Source organism: Martes martes, assembly GCF_963455335.1.
Source record: "Martes martes genome assembly, chromosome: 9".
In the NCBI taxonomy this organism is placed as follows: Eukaryota; Metazoa; Chordata; class Mammalia; order Carnivora; family Mustelidae; genus Martes; species Martes martes.
Window position 1 is genome coordinate 52,154,658 of NC_137896.1, and position 21,620 is coordinate 52,176,277.

General features: G+C 36.4%; 1 protein-coding gene across 2 annotated transcripts in view; it reads right to left on the bottom strand.

Annotated features, from left to right (window-relative positions):
* LOC308349407 (E3 SUMO-protein ligase RanBP2) overlaps positions 1 to 21,620 on the bottom strand; it is a 77,876-nt gene that overhangs the window by 12,562 nt on the left and 43,694 nt on the right. The window contains exons 16-24 of one of the 2 annotated variants that reach the window (XM_080814077.1): positions 20,928 to 21,107; positions 20,762 to 20,845; positions 16,578 to 16,713; positions 12,990 to 13,084; positions 7,092 to 12,063; positions 6,416 to 6,493; positions 3,358 to 3,528; positions 2,611 to 2,703; positions 1,918 to 2,096 (exon numbers count right to left, since the gene is read on the bottom strand). In XM_080814077.1, coding sequence (XP_080670203.1) covers positions 1,918 to 2,096; positions 2,611 to 2,703; positions 3,358 to 3,528; positions 6,416 to 6,493; positions 7,092 to 12,063; positions 12,990 to 13,084; positions 16,578 to 16,713; positions 20,762 to 20,845; positions 20,928 to 21,107 — 5,988 coding nt within the window. The remainder of the gene's footprint in view (positions 1 to 1,917; positions 2,097 to 2,610; positions 2,704 to 3,357; positions 3,529 to 6,415; positions 6,494 to 7,091; positions 12,064 to 12,989; positions 13,085 to 16,577; positions 16,714 to 20,761; positions 20,846 to 20,927; positions 21,108 to 21,620) is intronic. The other variant, XM_080814078.1, reaches the window with a different exon arrangement.

Sequence of the window (21,620 nt, forward strand, 5' to 3'; positions counted from 1 at the left end):
AGTGAAAGCACACAGTAAATGCTTATAAACAGAGTACACTTAGGTATTTTAAGCAACAGATATCATATTCAAAATTAATTAAACTGAGTGTAAAGCAGGAACAACACATTCCGAGAAAGTGTAAATCCACATCTCTTAGAGCATATTTTAGTTTAAATGGTTTTTAGTTTTCTATTTCATCTCTGTGTATAAAAAGGTACTAGCTCTCCTCCAAAATGTATACTTTATTGCAGCATTTTTTTCCCAACCTTTATAGAAGAGATTCATCATATTTAACTTTGGTACCAAAAGTATTTTTGGATAGCCACTAATACTACTATTTAATGAACAGTGTGATAGTGTTACAGGATATTTTCTAACAATCACAAATGTTTCAAAATAACACAATTGTCACCTCAAGTAAGATACTTCAAGTCCTATAAACAGCGTGGTTTATAAAATACTTACAAAATACACCAAGTCCTTGTGTGCCAGCTCAAGTGGCATGCACCACAAGGTAGAAAAAGAATAAATGATGAACAATTCAGTCTGTGCATCAGTACTGAAATTATTTTTCAGTTTTAAAATAAATGTTAAAGTAGTAACTTACTAAAAGTTTTGCACATAAGAGGCCATGTTTAAATCACTGTTTAAATCTGTATAATCCAAGTTTTTATTAATATGATTATACTGTACTTGTTGAATAAATAGCCACATGATAAAGCCTCTAACAGTGAGGAATTAGAGTAACAGTCACTAAATACTGTGAATGTAAATACAATGAAATACATGTAAATACAATGAATCCATGGAAACTGCTGAGTGATTTGAAATATACTTTAGATTGAAATAGTGAGACCACTGCTGCAAAAACTTCAGATTTCCACAAATAAATCTATCTGGTTATAAATGAGAAAGTGGTATCTTTACATCAACTGATGACCATTAATTATATGTGTACTGATGAATTAAATTTAAACCTACACATCCTAGGTGGCCAGCTAGACTCCTCAGAGTCAGAGAGACTATGAAGAACAATAAATTTCTTAGACTCAGACGACCACATCTCTCTCTAGCCACATGTCCCTTAAATAAACCACTACATGTGTAACTAATTCCAGGACTCTACTCTATTTTAACCATCTAACAAAAACAAAAATAAAACAACAAAAAAAGCCAGTATTACTTGAGGAGGCAGGAACATTCTGAATACATGCCAATATTAGACTGTAAACAATTACTAGACAGGGACCTTATCTTCTCTTTTCTGTGAAATACAAATTAAGATAACCAAGGTGCTTGATATCTATTAAAATTATCACTACAGGGGCGCCTGGGTGGCTCAGTGGGTTAAGGCCTCTGCCTTCAGCTCGGGTCATGATCCCAGGGTCTTGGGATCGAGCCCCGCATCGGGTTCCCCGCTCAGCAGTGGGCCTGCTTCCTCCTTTCTCTCTCTGCCTGCCTTTCTACCTACTTGTGGTCTCTGTCTCTCAAATAAATAAAATCTTTAAAAAAAAAAAAATTATCACTACAGTTGTGCTAAGAAAGTAATCAAATCATGAAATTGACAAAGCAAGTTATAGGCCAAGGAACTGTCTCAAATATTACTTCCTATCCACTCTGCCCACCAGAGAATAAACTAATTTGCATGGAAAATGAACTAATTAGTATCATTCTTAGTATTGTGGTAAACACTCCAAAGGATAGTCTGCTCAGTCCACCTCTCCCATCCCCACAAAAACCCAACATACACAGGAGGTGAACCTTTACAGTCCTCTATGCAGAAAAAAATTCCCTCTTCTCTGGTCAAAGCTGACTGGTAAATGCCTAACCCATTTTCTTTCCACAACACATTACCACCATTTGGTAAAAACATTCTAGTCTACTGCATCAACAAAGGCAGCTGAATCAGAAGGAAAATAATGGAGATGCTCTTACTTGAGAGTCCTGAACTTTTTGAAATTCTGACTGAAAGTCTTCCCCATTTCCATTGTCCTCATCAGTATCACTACAGACTCCACAAAAAAATGTAGGTGGAAGTTTTAATGTATCTGCTTTTGCCTTCTCTTCAACTGTTGGTTTCTTTTCCCAAACAATAACACATTCTTTTTCATTATCTGAAAATTCCACAGAACACAAGCAAAAGAAAGTTACAAGAAGTTCAACTCCTCTCCAAGAACGGTTCTCAATATAATGTACAGATTACAGACCCAGATAGCAATACCTATGAGTAGTAATGGAGAACAGGATCACCAAGAAAACAATGTTTTACACTTCATACTGTTTTCAAATATTTTAAAACATGAGAGGAATAGTACATAAGTAAAACTGGTAATTATAAAAATGATCAGAAGATTCCTTTTAAATAGAAGATTTTTTAAAAAACTTGTAACTAGTGGGGCACCTGAGTGGCTCAGTTGGTTAAGTGTCTGATTCTTGATTCCACTCAAGTCATGATCTCTGGATTCTGAGATCAAGACCCACATTTGGCACCGCATTGGACATGGAGCCTGCTTAAGATTTTCTCTCCCCTCTGCTCCTCCCCCTCCCTTTCTCTCTCTCCCTCAAATGAATGAATTAATTAATAGAATTTATAAGAGCATTATAATTAGTAATTTTAATTTAACATACCTGTTAGCTTTTCTTCTAATGGTCTACATTTTTCTGAGTCATCCAGATACAGTTTTCCATTAAGTTTCTTGACAGCTGTTTCAAAATCTTCATCTTAAGTATAATTGATTTTATTAAACAAAAGGAATCTCTATTAAGTTTCAGAAATTTTTCTAGCCAGAAATCTAGGAATTATCTTTCAACTTCATACTTTCCCTTATTCCCCACATTGAAAGAACACTCAATTTTGCCAATTCTATATTCCTAATGCCTCTCCTATCATTACAGAAATTCCATTCAGGCTCTCTTCTTGTGTGAGCTACTCTATCAATAATCTTCCTATCTCCATGTCCCACAACCCAATCCTCTACACCAAACTCAACCAGTCCTACTGAAACTTCCTGAGCATGGAACTCCCCTGCTGAAAGACTCTGGTATGGCTCACAGAGTTTTCCATAATCAAATACCCATCTGCCTCATTACTCCCCCATCCCTCTAAGTCAACAGGGAAACTGAGGATTACTTTCAATTCTCAAAACGCCTGCTCAACTTATGGTAGCCATCCACAAAATCCTCACTTAATAAATGCAATTGTTTCAATCATTACATCCACTGACTATTTACAATATATACACCGAGGATAAACATTTAAGCTACAAGGACAGCAGTGTTGGGTTCTAAGAGGCAGGCTTTAAATAATTTAACCATACCCCCCCCATTACTAAGATTAGCATGAAAAGAATGCATTTAAAATAACAGAAGATTTACCATCCTCTTCTTCTTCACTAATATAATCTGGTTTATTCTTATAGCAGAAGAAAGTTGGAGGAAGTTTAAGTTTGCTTGCAAGATCTTTTTGCTCAGGGGTGGGTGTTAATTCATATACAATAAGAACATCATCATCTGAGGGAGGATCTTCAGGTTTTTCCTTCTCTTTTGCTATAAAGTCAGTCCAAAAAATTACAAAGACAAGATATTAAATAGTTGTATTAACACCAATATCCTAGCTGAAAATAAAACCACTGAACTTATTTTTAGGTTAAAATAGCAGAGTGATGAAAACACATAAACTCTGATATGGACAAAGTTCTGTAAAGAATTAGAAGTCTGATTTAATGTTCTGTCAAAACCCTTACTGAACACAGAATCTATTTAAAACCAAAAAGCTACTGCATTTACTCACTGATCATTTAAAAAAAACTACTATTAATGGCTATAATTGTAAAAGGCATTTAAATAGTGCTGCCATAATCATATCTGGCATACTAAGCAATTGTTTAGCAAAATATCCATGCATTTGCAACAACTGAAAAAACTTAGAGAAATCATGAGCAAAGATTAGTATAAATATGAAACTAATGCAAAGCCAACCTTGATTAGTTCCTACAAGAAAAGTTAACAATTGCCAAGGATGGTGGGTGATTGGAGTTAACAACTGCCAAGGATGGTGGGTGACTGGAGTTATATCCAGTTTTGCACATTTCCAAGCATGATAACATATAAAACTAAATTAAAATTAAAATCCTTGGTGTAATACTGTAAGAATTTAGGACAAATTTTATAACTGAAAAACTACAACAAAAAAAGGAAAACACAAAGAAAAAGGGGATTCTTTATACAATACACTGTGGCCTATAAATAAAGAGGAATATCTGGCAAAAGGAACAGATAAAACAAATCATGTACCAACAGGTGCTGTCCAAAATCGTATCTTAGCCACATGTGGCTATTAAGCACTTTAAACGTGGCTAGTCCAAACTGAGTCCTACTTCAAGTATAAAAATACACACTAGGGGCACCTGGGTGGCTCAGTTGGTTAACTGCCGAACTCTTTGATTTCGGCTCAGGTCTTGATCTTGGGATCATGAGACTGAGCCCTGTGTCAGGTTTCACACTCAGAACAGAGTCTGCTTGAGATTCTCTCTCCTCCCCACTCCACCTCTCTGTCCCTCCCATTTGTGAGCACACGCTCACTGGCTCTCCCTCAAAAAAAAAAAAAAAGATAATAAAATAAAATAAAAATAAAAATACACACTGGACTTTGAAGACTTTGTATAAAAAAACAAAAAACCCAGAATATGAAGTATATCATTATTTTTACACTGATTAGAACTTGAAATGTTATTTCAGATATAATGTTACTGAATAGATTAAAATTAAATTCATCTGCTTCTTTTTTTCACCTATCTTTTATTCTATTTTTTAATGTGGCTATTAGGAAATTCTAGGGGCACCTGGGTGGCTCAGTGGGTTAAGCCTCTGCCTTTGGCTCAGGTCGTATCTCAGGATCCTGGAATCGAACCCCATGTCAGGCTGTCACCAGGGGGCCTGCTTCCCCCTCTCTCTCTGCCTGCCTCTCTGCCTACTTGTGATCTCTCTCTCTCTCTCTTTCTGTCAAATAAATAAATAAAATCTGTTAAAAAAAAAGAAAAGAAAATTCTAAATTACATACACAGGTCATATTTGATCTGATCTAGAGAACTGGAGACCTTTTACAATGCTAAACTTGCCTTTTACTCTCCTTAATTAGAAAAACATAGTATCAATTACAATACTGTAAGATATATAGATTCTTACTCCAATTCTGCTATTAGCTGGTAGAGAAAGTGTGGACATTTCAGATAGCCCAGCCAAGCCGCAGTTTCCTCAGTGTCTGAAACCTCCATTTCTAAGGTCCTTTGGGACCATTATATTCTTGGACTTGAAACAGAGTAAGGCTCTTTGTCATACAGTAGTATACTGGTAAATCTGCTCTTAAGACCAGGGATTCTTAACCTACAGTCCTGGAGTGTGCATTCAAGTACATGTCATTTAGAGGAAGAAGTCCACACTTTTCACAAATTCCCAAAGAATACACTGTTAAGAATGAGGGTTAAAAATTAAAAGCAGGGGTGCCTGGGTGGCTCAGTGGGTTAAGGCCTCTGCCGTCGACTCAGGTCATGATCTCAGGGTCCTGGGATCGAGCCCCGCATCGGGCTCTCTGCTCAGCAGGGAGCCTGCTTACCCCTCCCCCTCTGCCTGCCTCTCTGCCTACTTGTGATCTCTCTCCTGTCAAATAAATAAATAAATAAATCTTAAAAAAAAATAAGAATGCTTTATTAAAAAATATATATAAAAAATAAAAATTAAAAGCAAAGTTCTTTAGCTAGTATTATGATTGAGTAAAGGGCCCCCAAATCAAGGATTGTTATTTCATCACTGAATATAGTTGTGTTGCTCAAGGTATGTTGTTAGATACTAATAGTTTTCATTTCCCTAACCTTGCTCTCAAAGGTCTTTAACAGATTCCCCCACTTCCTATTACTCCACTCTAATACCAACGTTTACTTTTATAACATACCAGGTATACAACGCTGGCTGTTAAAAATGACATCTACTTTCAAATAGGATATTTTTCTAAACCCTATCCAAAAGGATAATATTAAAGGGCAACTCTGTTCCATGTGTATACATGCTAGCAGACAGTCCTGGCTAAAGATAAATGTTAGAAAAAACAAAGGTCTTCATTAAGCAGAGTTACAAATAATAGAATAATGAAGTATAAAGCAGCAAAAGGTAAAGATCACATGGATCTACCTAAAAATAATGCTGTACAATACTGAGAAAACATGTCATCCAAGTACATTAAAACCAAAACAAAACAAAAACAGCATTAAAGGATGTTATATACCACCAGCCAAAAAAATACTTGTTTAAACAGACATTATTTTAACATGCACACCTTAGTGTTAAGTACTTAATTTTATACAGCCAGTTACTTTGCTAAGGACTACCAGCTGCTAAAAAAAACTGACGTCATCTCATACTGAGAATACTCGCTCTATACCTTCGTTCTCAGGCTGTGAGGAAGGGATGCTGGTCCAAAAAGCCATTGGATTAGATTTAAAAAGGCTAAAATTAAATCCTAGAAAATAAAGAGTATTTCATTTTTGGACATCTTAAGAATCAAAGTGAATGTGATTTTAAAATACAAAAAGCCAGAGTCCCTCAATTTATACCGATTTGGCCATCACAGATACTCATTTATCCTGGTAGTTTCATTCTTTGCTCATTTAATAAATAGTGGTGAGACGACCTTATATGACATATAAACATCTCAGTATCATGTTTTTTGAGTGACAAGAGAATGATACACTGAAGAATGAACACTTTAAAAAAAAAATCAAACTCAAGCTAATACTCATGAGTACATGAGTCACTAAACTTTGGTACTGTATTAGGTTCTTGTTCTCTGCACTAAACATAATATAAATATCTTCCAGTTAGATCTCCTCAATAACTTACACACACGTTCTCTGCTGCTGTTTAAACAGTCACAGGGAAACAGATTTAGGCAGAAAAAAAAAATCTGTACAATTATTTTTTGGCTGTTCACAATGCACTATGTTTATGACCCAACTTTTACTAAAACATTAGTATCCTACAAAGAGTATATGCATTAAGCAAATTATTTACACACAATGGATGAAAAATTCTGCTTATACTAAAGACTAAGTGCTTACCCTTTTCTGGTGTTTTAAAGGTGTAGTTAGTTGAGGACTCTTCCTTTGGAAAAGCAAAGAGATTTCTGACTTTGCCATCTGAAGATTGTTTGCTATCTGAATTCTTTGACTCTTTGCAGTTAGGTTCCACTTTTCTTTCAGATCCACTCTTGACTACTGAACTAATTTCACTACTATTTTTCAAAGGTGCATTAAAACTAAATCCAAACAAAGACCCAGTGGCTGAACTGTGGCCAAATGCAAATGGTTTTGATTTTTCACTACTAAAAATACTTTTAACGGACTCTGAACCAAATACAAACTTTGGAGGAGAAACCACTGCTTTTGTTGTTGCTTCAGATGTGCTAGACACTTCTCCAACTTCTGAAGTTGCATCTGCTGTGTCGTCACCCTGAATTAAATCTGTCCTCTCTCTTGTGGTTTCTTCTAATACAGCAACAGCAATTTTGCCACATGGTGACTCTCTAGGAGTGGTTGAACGAGAAACCTGAGGTGTTATCAAAGAATCTTTTTCTTGGGCTATTTTTGCTTCATCAAATATTTTCTTAAATGAGTCTGCAACATCCTGTAGTTTAAAACGGACAGCTAAATGTTCTACTTTTCTTTCCCCATCTGCAAAATCACAAGCAGTCCACACCCACACTCGTTCTGTCCCTTTCATATTTTGCAAAGTCATATCTGGAGTTATTCTGTGATTGGCACAAAGTTTTAATACCTGGTCCCTTCTCATCACTATTCGAACTTGCTTATTATCATAATTCTGTAAAATCTTTATATCACCAATGCCTCTTTCTTTCCACTGACCAACATCTTTATCATATCTATAGAGTTTTGCTCTGTGGCTAAAAACAACTTGTTCATTTTCCTCACCACTGGACACTTCCACTAGATCAGGTAAAGGTACAACAGGTTCAAAGTACTGGCCATCTCTTTCTTCTTCCTGAGTAACATCAGATTCTTCATCAGTGCCAACTGAGGTCCCACTCTGGTTCAATTTGGCAGGAGACTTAGATGGACTCAAAGCAGACTTAAAACTGAAGTTAAATCCTGTTGTTGACTCACCAAAGCGAAAGAGATTTTTCCTCACGGGGCTACTTGCCAGTGGAGAAGCATGTACTGAGCTACTACTCACACTATCATCCAAAGCATCTTCCCTTAAATCATAGTTGTCCCACTCCAGTGTGGGCCCTGTGTTTTCAGGGTTTGGCTTGCTGGTTGTATCAGAGGCACTGGCAGCACCTGCATCAGAAGATTCACTCTCTCCATCAGTGACTTTTGTTTGATCATTTGTCAAAAACGTTTTGAAATCTTTTAACCCACTCTTCATTTCTTCTGCTCTCTGGATTAACTTGGCAGCTCTGCCAGTGTCTACAAGTTTATGAGGAGTTTGAAGTGGTATATCTAATAGAAGTCGCTGGCATTCCTCAAATTTCTGCTTGAATTCTTCAGCCAGCTCTGGTGTTTTAAATTTTGCTGCCAGCTGCTCTAGTTTGGCATCACCATCAGAAAAATCACTCGCTAACCACATCCATGCTCTATCGGATCCAGAGAGAGGCTTCAGGTTCATCGTAGTTGTTATCCAATGATTAGCACACACTTTTAGTACCTGTTCTCTTCGCATCAGCATTCTTAACTTGCCATTGACTTCATTCTTGAGAATTTTTAAGTTCCCCAGGCCCCTTTCTTTCCACTGACTTATCTCAGCATCAAACCTAAATAATTTTACCCGCTGTGAATAAAGAACTTTTTCATCTTCTTCTCCTGTTACAAGTTCTACTTTTTCAGGCATCTGAACTACTGGTTCAAAATGGATGTCATCACTGTCCTCAGTCCGATAGGCATCATCATCTTTCTCAAGGTCAGCAGAAGTGTCAGCTTTATCAGCCATTTTACCACTTTGTGATGAGAATAATTTTTCTCCTGCACCTGAAAATCCCTTGAAATTAGGGTCTTTTTTGCCAAACTGAAATCCTTCTCCTGAAGTTGATTTTGCTAGATCTGCAAAGGTAAAAGTACTACCAGTTTGACCAAAAATTACACTACTACCATTCTTCTGACTACTGATATCCTGAGCCTGAACACCAGTGTCATTTTCAAGGGGCTTTTCACTTTTCTTCTCTTGAATTCCAGACTCCTGAATGCCAAATTTAAATCCATCAGCAGACATAGGGACAGAAAAACTAAATCCTTCTTTTGTTGACTTAGAATCTGTATTAGAAGAACCCTGAAATGTAAATGAAGGTGTACTTTCTTGATCCACATGCCCAAATTTAAATCCTTGTTCTGTAGTACCAAATTTAAAACCTTTTTCAGAAAAGTTACTTTTAAATCCTGTTCCAACTTGACTTCCAGAAGAGTCATTTAACTTAGTTTTTGAGCCGAAAGTGAAAGCTGAAGAAGCTTCTGCAATAGGTTTATGAGTTGGTTTAGAGGCATTACAAGCCACACATTTTAAGGAAGAACTCTCATTTTGCACAAAGCAAATGCTACAATCCCACTGTCCTTCCTTCTTGGTGAACATTCCTTCAAATCCACCCTTTGGAGCCTTGCATGTATCTGACGAGGCAGGAGCTAGAACAGCAGAAGTAGGCTGATTTTGTTTACTTGGATTCTGGCAAGCAACACAGGTGGTAGCACTTGCCTCATTTCGCACTAAGCAAACGCTGCAATCCCACTGTCCTTCCTTCTTGGTGAACAAGCCTTCAAATCCACTCTTTGGAGCCTTGCATGTATCTGATGAGGCAGGTGCTAGAATAGCAGAAGTAGGTTGCTTTTGTTTACTTGGATTTTGGCAAGCAACACAGGTGGTAGCGTTTGCCTCATTTCGCACTAAGCAAATACTGCAATCCCACTGTCCTTCCTTCTTGGTGAACATGCCTTCAAATCCACTCTTTGGAGCTTTGCTTGTCTCTGAAGTACTAAACTTAAAAGAGGCAGGTGCTGGAACAGCAGAGGTGGACAGACTCAGTTTACCTGGATTCCGACAAGCAACACATACTGTAGCACTTGCTTCATTTCGTAATGAGCAGCAACTGCAATCCCACTCTCCTTCCTTCTTAGCAAACATGTCCTCAAATCCACTCTTTGGGGTTTTACTTATTTCTGAAGTACCAAACTTAAAGGAAGCAGGAGCTGAAACAGAAGAAGTAGGTAAATTCTGTTTTCTTGGATTCTGACAGGCAGCACACTTTGTAGAACTTCCTTCATTCTGTACAAGGCATACACTGCAATCCCACTGTCCTTCCTTCGTAGAAAAAACAGATCTGAAATCATTGTTAACAGACTTAGGAAGATCTCCCTGGCCAAATTTAAATGAAGCTTGCTGAACAAATGAAGATCCATTCTTGTTAGCAGCCTTTGCATTCTGGCATGCGATGCACCTAGATACAGTAGGTTCGTTTCTCACTAAGCAAATACTACAATCCCAGTGACCTTCTTTCTTTGGAGTCGTTGATGCAAATCTATCTGGTGTATTTTCTAGGCCAGCTGTAAGAGCAGACACAGTTTCAACTAATGGTGGGCCAAGGAGTTCTTTCTTGTTTGGGTTTAGATTCTGGCATGATACACACTTCTTAGCAGTTGCAGCATTCTTTAATGAGCAGCTGTTACAATGCCACCAAGACCCTTCTTTCTTTGCAATTTGAAATTCAAAATTCCTGTTTCCAGCATCAGATTTGCAAATATCTTTGTTATCATGACTCGTGGGTTCTTTTACAATTCTCATAGCCTGATTTGTTGTTGTGGCTACATTTGCTCCTAAGGCTTTTAAAATGTTCTGGGCCTCTTCAAACTTGCACTTAAAAAGTGCTGCCTCCTCGGGAGTTTTGAATCTAATAGCCAGTTGTTCTGGTTTGGGCAACTCATCAGCGTAATCAAGAGCATGCCATACAAAAGATCTGTCAGAGCCAGCGTTTGGTGTCAGTTTCATATCCGGACTGATGTAATGATTTGCACAGATTTTCAATACTTGCTCTCGTCTCATGAGAAGGCGAATTTTACCAGACGTTTTATGCCTGAGGATTTTTACATTACCAATTCCACGTTCCTTCCATTCTTTGGATTCCGCATCAAAACGAAACAATTTTGCACGATTGCAAAAGAACTCTTCTTCATCTTCCTCACCAGTTTTTACTTCAATCTTATCAGGAAGAGGTACCACAGGCTCAAAGTGAGGGCCATCATCATCATCATCACCATGGGCACTCCCTCCATCTGTTTCATGACTCTTGTTGGCCAGTTCCGGTGCAGGTGTTCCAAATACCGATTTCCCTGGACCATGGAAAGTAAACATGTCATCACTTCGACGAAAACCAGAATTCTTTTGCTGATTTGGACCCATGTTTTCAGTAAATGAAATTCCAGGCACATTTTTGCTTCCAAAACTGAACGTATTTCGAGGTCCAATGGTTTGACTAGCTTTTGGTCCACTGTAGCCATCTCCTTGCAAAGGTTTATCTGAAGTTAAGAGACCTAAAAGGCTTTCATTATTACTGTAAGCTGTAGAAGGGGGTTGTGTTACAACCTGCGGTGAAGAAAAGGTAAAGTCACCATCATTTGACTTGAAATTTGAGTTAAATTTAAAAGGAGTTGGCTGTGTTGTATGTGCAGGTGCTGTCAAAGATGGTCTTATTCCTTCACCTGGCACAGGCTGAACAAAATTAGATTTTCCAAATTCAATAACCTTAGATTCTGCAGGTCTTGAAGCATGAGCTGCAACTGGGGGTTTTGTGAAATAACCTGGCTCTGGCAAAGGTGGATTTGTGCTTGTCTGTTGAACATTGTAATTAAAGTAATCATCACCCCTGGGTGATAGAATTCCTGTTGCAGGAGACTCAAAACGCAATGGAGGACCATACATCTCTTGAGAGAACATACAAGCAGATGAGCTTTGGACTGGTGGTGTGTGCATCTGTTGGGAATAGGCATATATATGTTGTTGAGGTGGAAGCCTATTCATGCCATAAACCGGGCCCTAAAAGAAAAAAAGAGTTAAAGATTTTTGTTAAGTTGTCTACAAAACTACAGATAACTAGATACAAACCAATTCTCACAAACCACAAACATGAGCATTATAAGGTAAAGATATCATTAAAGTATATACCACAGCATTAAAAGAAGACATTACTTACAAAAATACTTACAGTTATACTCCTTTCTTGGCATATAACGGAAATTGCTTTAACTAATAACAGAATCTTAAAAATCCAATTCTACAATAAATGCATAGAATAAATTTCTTCTTTACTCCTAAATAATGTGTTCAATGATGTTAACAATAATGATGATGATGATGGAGACTAACATTTATCGAGCATTTACTAATGTGCCAACTGGGCACTATTCTAAGCACTTTACATAATATCTCATTTTAATATCCTCAAAAACCCTATGAATTAAGGGATTATTATCCTCATTTTACATATGAGGCAACTAATGCATAGAGAGATTAAGAAACTTGCCCAAGGTCACAGTGAGCAGAAGAGCCAGGGTCTAAATTCACCCAAGCCATCTGTCTTCAAAGCTTCATAACTCAACTACAGTTGTAATACTGGTTGTTAATAGACACCTACACAGTCACTTCAGGCCTGAAGTACTTACCACATAGTGGTTCAGCAAGGCCGTTCTAGTCCTGTTTCCACCAAAACAAAATGATAAAGGACCCATCACCACCACCATCCCCCCCACTTTTGGGAAATATTCTAAATGTTCACACTTATTGTAACATAAAAATAAGATGAGTAAGAAGCATAACTTCTGTATCTGGAAAGAAATTTAAAATAGCTATATCTTATGGGACATATAAGTTTTAATGCTGAACTACTTCTTGAATTTCTTTGAAGGAAGCCTGAACAATTAAAAAGGAGATATTTATAAATGTATAAATTATTCCTTTGTTACCTTTGTGGGAGTAACATTAGCTGCTGGTCTGAGAAGATACTGGGAATTATATGCTGGTGACTGACTATAATATACTGAAGGGCCAGTAGTTGCAACTAAAAAAAAAAAAAAAGAAAAAAAAAGAAAAGAAAGAAAACAGTTAAAAAAGTCTATACTATAGTTAAGACTATCTAGGCAAGAACTATAAATTACAAAAACAATAGAAATCAAAGAAAGATTTAACTATAGATTTTTTTAAATTTCTATACATCAAAATATACCATAAAGAAGATTATCAAATGACAAACTAGGAAAACCCCTAAATATGACACATGAGGAGTAAGAGAGCAGCACCACAGTGGTCAACAAGAACAAGCGCCTCACAACAAGCATCAAAAAAGGAGCCAAGAAGAAAGTGTTTGGTCCATTTTCTAAGAAAGACTGATATGATACGAAAGCACAGTCTATGTTCAACATCAGAAATACTGGGAATACACTAGTCACAGGAAGGATTTAAGGAACCAAAATGCATCTGATTGGCCTCAGGGCCATTTTTTAAAGTAAGCCTTCAAAATTTGCAGAAAGACAAGGTTGCATTTTATAAACTCAAGCTGAAAATGTTCCAGTCAAAAATCACCTGATAAATTCATGCAAAGAATCTCACAGGTAACACAAAACGTGTTCCTTGGCTTTAAAGAAAAAAAAAAAAAAAAAAGGCACATCATGACTGACACTCATGTTGATGTCCAAACTATTTATTTGATCAGTTTTGTATGAGTTTCACCAGAAAACCAACAACTGGAAGACACTCATGTTCATGGCAAAGCTACCAACAATTACTGCTTAGTTTGTTTTATTAAAGTTTTATCAGAAAACAAAACAACTTAAAAGACCATTTATGCCGTGACATGGAAGAAATGGAAACTGTGACCCAAGAGGCGCTAAACAATTGATTCTAGAAAGCCCTGAAAAAGACCTAGAAAAGACTAGTCTATTTATGTTCTCTTCATAGTGACTAGAAAAGTAAAAATTGCTAAAGAAGCCCAAGTTTGAATTTGGAAAACTAACGGAACTGCCTGGTAAAGATGGTTATTTTAAACATTCTGGGGAGAAAAAAGGAACAGAACACAGAACAAGCTGATGGATATGAGCCAAGAATCATAAAGTCTGAAAATTTAACTAGTGACTTTATCAGTGACTAGTGACTCTTAACAATGGAGGGGAAAAAAAGTTTTTATAAACCTACTAAAAATAATCTTATTAGGAAAAAAGTACCAAATAAACAGATAACTCAGAAAATATAAAAAGATCATAAACTGTTGAACATGCTCAGTATAAAAAATAAAAACTGATACCATGTTTGTTTTTAAAAATTGGTGAAGGTTTTTCAAAACCAATAAATTGCTAACAGTAAGCAAGAATGCAATGAGATGGGCACTATCAGACAGTGGTGGTAAAAAAGTGTAAACTGGCATAGCTTTTCCGGAAAGCAATTATCCAACACAAAAGAATTTTTTAAATACCCTAACAATCCTAAGAATGTGTCCACAGCATTATTTATAACAGCAAACTGGAAATAATAAGGGAATAAAATTTGCAGTCCTTCTACATGATGGGAAAACCTGTATTCATTAAAAATATTTTCAAAAAATATTTAAGAAAATGCTCAGAATTCTAATATTTAAAAAACAGACTACTCATCTACATACAACATGACAAAAATCTCACTAAAAATTCTTTACATATACAAAGAGAAAGGATCAGAAGGAAATGCTCCAAAATGTTAATTAATAGCACTCTAAGTGGTATAGTTTTTAGTTTACATTGCTAGTACTTCTGATTATTTCCTATAAACGTAAGAATCATTGTTTTCAATCATCTTATTTTAAAAAGACAAGAAACATTTTGGTATATTTTTACTTTCATTAAGAAAAAACAAAATCTGTGAGCATAGGAATGCAAAACAGGGGACTTAAGCTCTCTACTTTTCAGGGCCACAAAGCTGCTTTGCGACCTTGTCAATTAGCTATTAGGGGTCTCCCTATTTCTCAGTTGTAAAATGAGGATGTGCTGCTTCTATACATTTCATAGGGTAATTGCAAGAATAAAATGAGACAATGTGAATGTTATGTTTAACAACCAGAAGACCTTTTATGTCTGTACACAGAAGAAATGGAAATTGTGACTCAAAAGGTGCCAAACGATCGATTCCACACAGCACTCAAAAAGCCCTAGAAAAGGCTAGCCAGTTTACTGACTTCTCTATGCCAGACTCTATACAGTGCTCAGGGTTTTTAAGTGAGCAATGTATGAATTCCCGACACATCTCATAAATTTATCTATCACTTATGACATTTAGTAAGTTTGACTCTACAGGATTTCCTATTATTTTTATCTACATTAGAAGACACGGTCAAAAGAGGATAGTGAGGCTGGCTGCCTTCAGTACGGCCCTATGAACCATCATATAATGTGCTCATCTAAACTGGAACATACTGTTCTAAATCTTCCCTGGATTAAAACCAATTAGAAAAAAAGCACACTACTACCATTTCAGGAATCTAGCTCATGTCAAGGAAATCTGTTTTTATCATCATTTTTGGCTACCTGTGGGCAATATATCATACTGGCAAGGGGCTTTCCAGTTAAGACCACTGAAGTCTGAACCCCAACTCTACCAATAATTAGCTGTACAATAATGGATAAATTACATAACCTTTCTAAACCCACTTCCTCATCTATAAAAACAGAATTCATGGGGTACCTTAGCGGTAAAGTCAGTTAACAATCTGCCTTCAGCTCAGATCAGGATCCCAGGGTCTGGGACTGGGCCCTGTCTTCAGGCGCCCTGCTTAGCAGGGAGTCTGCTTCTCCTTCTCCCTCTGCCTCCCTACCCCCTGCTCATGCACTCTCTCTTTCTCTCAAATAAACAAACAAAATCTTTAAAAAAACAATAATAATAATGATATCTACCATTCTGGGTTACCATGATTAAAGGAAATTACATGCACAAAGCATTTTTGCACACAAACAACCCACAGGACACCCTTGGTGCATTAAGTGTTTACTGTACACTCTAATATACACCTACACATACACAAATGCTCACAATAATGTGAGGCAAGTTTTATCTCCACATTTCAAACACACAAACTGGCTCAAGAGGTCACTATGTACTAGACAGCACAACTTCAAATTCCAATATGGCCCAGCTCCAACTCCTTCCTTCTTTGTATGACCATGGTATTTCAAAATAAACAAGATTTCCTATGAATGTCCTCTAAGTATATTGCCAAAATAAATCCTGAGAAGGTTTTACTTAGCCATCTCTTAATGCAAAATGATACCAGGTAACACTGTCCAAAGTCCGGAATAGTCTCAGCTTCTCTGACAGATGTATTAAAGGATCAGATAAAGCTTGTTTTGTTTCTGCTTAGAGTTATAAAAATTTCAGTAATACCAAACATGGCTTAAGAAACATATAAGCAGACATGTATAAACATGTATATAAACAAATGTATATAGACAAGGTGAGTTCACAAGTTATCTGTGTAAAAGAGGAAGAAGTACAGTGACTTTACTAAAATCTGGGATTATCCAGTTGCGAACCTGTTAGTGGAGCCCCATGAAAAGTCTGTGATCCCTGATATCCATCAGGCGCTGAATCTGGTCCATAATTCTCTGCAGGCCAACGATGAGGGGACCCTGAGTTACTACTATGTAGTTTCAACTCCTGCATTTCTTTCTGTTGGAAGAAAGAAAACAACTGTAAAACAATTGTATCATCTAGAAATAGTGATAGAGCAAACAAATATTTTAAATTTAAATACTTTAAATACTTGATGATGTGTTTTTAGAGATTCAGTATTTCTAGTAGATCTGTGTATCAGGTGCTCATTTAAGTAAATGATCCTTAATTAGTTAAAACTTATTTCCTCCCATTCTTTCATTCTTTAGTACCATATTACCTAATTCATTCTGGATTAGAGTTAGCTATCACCTAAACTGATAACCTCCTAGATGGCTTTATCTCCATTTCCATTCCACACATGCCTAAATTAATCTTTCCAAGTTGACGGTTTTGGTTTTTTTTTTTTTTTTAAGATTTTATTTATTTATTTACTTATATGAGAAGGCAGGGGGAGCAAGAGACAGCACAAGTAGGGAGAGGGGCAGAGGAAGAGGGAGAAGCAGACTCCTCACTGAGCAGGAAGCTCAATGGGGGCCTCGATCCCAGGACACGGAGATTCTGACCTGAGCCAAAGGCAGACATTTAATCAACTAAGCCACCTAGGTGCCCCTAAAGTTGAGTTCCAGCCAAGACACTTCCCTGTTCAAAAACACAAGTACCTACAAATTAAACTTCTCTGATATTCTTGGTCCTCAGAAGTATTGCTCCAAACACCCTTCCAAAACCTCCTTTCCACACTGCTTTCCCTTCCAGTCCATCTAGGCTACTCAATGTTCTAAAGTACCTCCCAATACTAGCTTTCGACCTACACACAAATGATATAACAAAACACGACAAATCTTTCAAGGCTGATGCGCTAATGATCCAGTAGGAAAGGGATAATAACTGGTATCTGCTCAGAATATATTATATATATAATATAGAGTCCAGGTATTTTACTTAAATTCTTAATCCTTACACAAATAAGCAATATTAACTCACATCTTGAGAAAAATAAATGATGCAGGAAATAGCACAGCTGGAATTCAAACCAGATTTTACCCCAAATATGTTTTCTTAATACCACTCTGCTGCCTACATGTACAGAAGACATACTGCTTTCTAATGGTAACTATGTGGCTACTTACCAGATCTCTGTTTGTTTTACAGACAACTAAATGACAACACCCTCTCCACCCACAGAAACTATAAAATGTCCCTTATAAAACATGCACTTATCAAGAAACTATTTCTTTTTCCAAAGAAACTACAGTGGTATCAATTAGCAGTCATTTTTTAAAATAGTATCAAATATCTGTATATTGGTCTAGGTATCCAACCAGCTGTAAGTGAGGTCACAGACACAGCATGTCTTACTTTCTTCTTCTAACAGTGCTTCCAAATAGATATTTCCTAAAAGCCATAAATATGGAGGTCAAAGATATCTTGAATTTTCAAATTAAATGGATTTTCCCCATTCATCCATCTACTGTATTTAGCCCAGAAGCTACACATTCAAAAAAAAAAAAAAATAAGAAACTGATGGAATCACCTGGAAAAATTTCGTAGTCACTACAGTTTTGAACAGGCAATTAATGCTATAATCATAATTTTAAAATTCAAACAACTAGAAAATGTGCTGAGAACTGGTTTCAATAATTCCCACATTTCAGATGAGAAGCCAAGCAAAAAGAAAAGAAGCCCCTGGCTCAAGAGCATTAATTAGTAGCAGAGTTAGTACTAAACCTCAGCTTTTCAGGAACATAATGTTCCACTATACTTCCACAGAATACAACGCTAGGTACCTAAACCTATAAGGTAAGCCAAGATGGTATGTAATATCATAATAGGCCATAATTACATAAAATAAACAAACAAAATCTTTGCACAAATTCAAAATTTTGTTCCCCTCCAAACAGCACTTTTGTTAAGTCTTACACATTGCTGATAACACTGTAATAACTGCACACACATCACAATATCCTTCAAAATAACTTCAAAAGTATGAGTGCTTTAGTTCTTGCCCAACAAGCATGAAACAACCTACATGTACTCCCAATTCCAAAGAAGCAAATAAAGCTCCTTTAAGCCTAAGAGTTAAGATGACTTTCATATAGCTAATTTATAAAATCATGAAGACATAACCATTTCCTTACATGATTAAGTCAAATTCTTATAAAGGTACCAAAAAGATAGGAAACTCAGACTACATATCAACACCTAGCTATAAAATACGACACACAACACCAGAGAGAATGAACTCCTAGACCAACGTATTATTAGTTTATTTCACTAGTTCAATTCAGTCACTTGGGAACCACCTCTATGTCAGGAATGCTGCTATGTTTTGGATTAAAGAGTCTTTCCCTTTGAAGGATTCACACCTGGTGGAGGAAGCAGAAACAAGTAATTTCAAAAATATGGTTAAGGTCTAAAGACACATGAAAAGATGCTTAACATCACAGAAATGCAATTCAAAACCACAATGATATATCACCTCACACCTGTCAGAATGGCTGAAATCAAAAACACAAGAAACAATTAAGTGTTGGCAAGGATGTGGAGAAAAAGGAATCTTCGCACACTGTTGGTGAGAATGCAAACTGGTGCAGCCACTGTGAAACACAGTTTGGAGGTTGCTCAAAAAATTAAAAACAGAACTACCAGTAATCACACTACTGGTATTTACCCAAAGAATCTGGAAACACTAATTTGAAGAGATATATGCACCCCTATGTTTATTGCAGCACTATTTACAACATCCAAGATATGGAAGCAGCACAAGTGTCCAATGATAGATGAATGGATTAAAAAAGATGTGGTATATAAATATACAGTGGAGTATTATTCAGTCACAAAAAGAATGAAATCCTACCGTTTGCAACAATGGGGATGGATCTAGAGAATATAATGCTAAGCGAAATAAGCCAGAGAAAGATAAATACCACAGGACTTCACTTGTATGTGGAATTTAAAAAAAAACAAAATAAAGGAAGGGTGGGAGAAAGAAACAAACCGAAAAAAAACAGACTCAACTATAGAGAACAGAGAGATGGTTATCAGAGGCGAAGTGGGTGAAGGAACGGATGAAATAGGTGATGGGGATTAAGAATACATTTATCTTGGTGGGAATGCAAACTGGTATAGCCAGCCACTCTGGAAAACAGTATGGAGGTCCCTCAAAAAGTTAAAAATAGATCTACTCTACAACCCAGCAACTGCACTACTAGATATTTATCCAAAGGATACAAACATAATGATTCAAAGGGACACATGTACCCAAATGTTTTTAGCAACAACGTCCACAATAGTCAAACTATGGAAAGAGCCCGTGTCCATCAAGATGAATGGATAAAGAAGATGTGGTATATATATATAATGAAATATTACTCAGCCATCAAAAAGAATGAAATCTTGCCATGTACAATGATATGGATGGAACCAGAGGGTATTATGCTAAGTGAAATAAGTCAGTCAAAGACAAATACCATATGATTTCACTCACAGGTGGAATTTAAGAAACAAAACAGATGAACATGGGGGAAAGAAAGGAAAAAATAAAATAAGATAAAAACAGAGAGGGAGGCAAACTAAGAGATTCTTAACTACAAGGAACAAACTGAGGGTTGCTGGAGGGGAGATGGGTTGAGGGAAGGGATAACTGAGTAATGGACATTAAGGAGGGCACTTGATATAGGATGAGCACTGGGTGTTATATGCAACTGATAAATCACTAAATTCTACCCCTAAAACTAATAATATACTATATGTTAACTTAATTGAATTTAAATTTAAAAACTGGAAAAAATTAAAAAGAATATATTTATGTTCATAAGCACCAAGCAACATACAGAACTGCTGAGTCACTATACTGTGACTATACTGTAACCTGAAACTAATGTTAACGCTATGTTAACTACACTGGAATTAAAGTTTAAAAAACTAAAATTAAAAAATGAGAAAAATAATATGGTTAAGTGTCAAGGTAAACTATACAAAATAGTATGACTCTAGTAACACAGCAAAGGGACATTTTGGACAGTTTTACAAGGGAGTGAGGGAGTGGTCAAGGAAGAAATCTTGGCCTAAGAGAGGCACAGTTTAGAGATATTAAGTGATTTACCTTAATGGCCTCTACTTGTTGGCAGATCATTTTCAATAAGGAATTTTGATCTTCTGCCCATCGAGGTGGTGTTTTGGGAGAATACTAAAAAAAATAACAAGAAAGTATTTAAAACATTTACAACAGAAACATTCTGCAATGAAGTGATTCATTTCTTTCTACTTACCTTGTAACTTTTACTTGGTGATAGAGAATATATGCTGGGAGATGGCGTAGAATGTTTTATTTCTGAGTCTGCATTCCGCAAAGAACCATTTTTATAAAAAGGACCTCCTTCACTATAGTCATCAAGTTCCTGCATGACTGAATTAAGCATCTCTTTTACAGACTCCAGTGGCACAGGCAACTAAAAAAAAAGGGCACCAAATCAAAGGCTTTAGTTTGCAAAAATAAACTAGCAACTCTAAAATAAATACAAAAACTTTATCTTACTAATTTGCTTTTATGTTCACTTTTGTGTAATAAGCACTTTATACTTAACATAGGAACCCACATGAAACCATTGTGTAATCTAAAGTCTTCTGACTCTAAAGTCTATCTCTTCTGTTAACCATAGTAATGGTAGAGGAATGTTAACTTGGGAAGTTTTTCTACATGAACAAAATAAGCTACTGATTTTTATTAATTTTGAGTGGGGAGAGAAACACAGATGCTAGAAAGTGCCAGACAGTATCAATCTTAATGTAAGAGCAGCAACATGAATTAATCAACAAAATACTTGGAAGGTTGAACACAAATGAAGTTAATACCAACACGACAGTCTCAAACTGCTGACAGAAAAAAGATAATCCATAGCAAATGGAAAAGATGAGAAGAAATGCTCTGAAGGTGTCAGCAACTACTTTCAATTTCAGTAAAA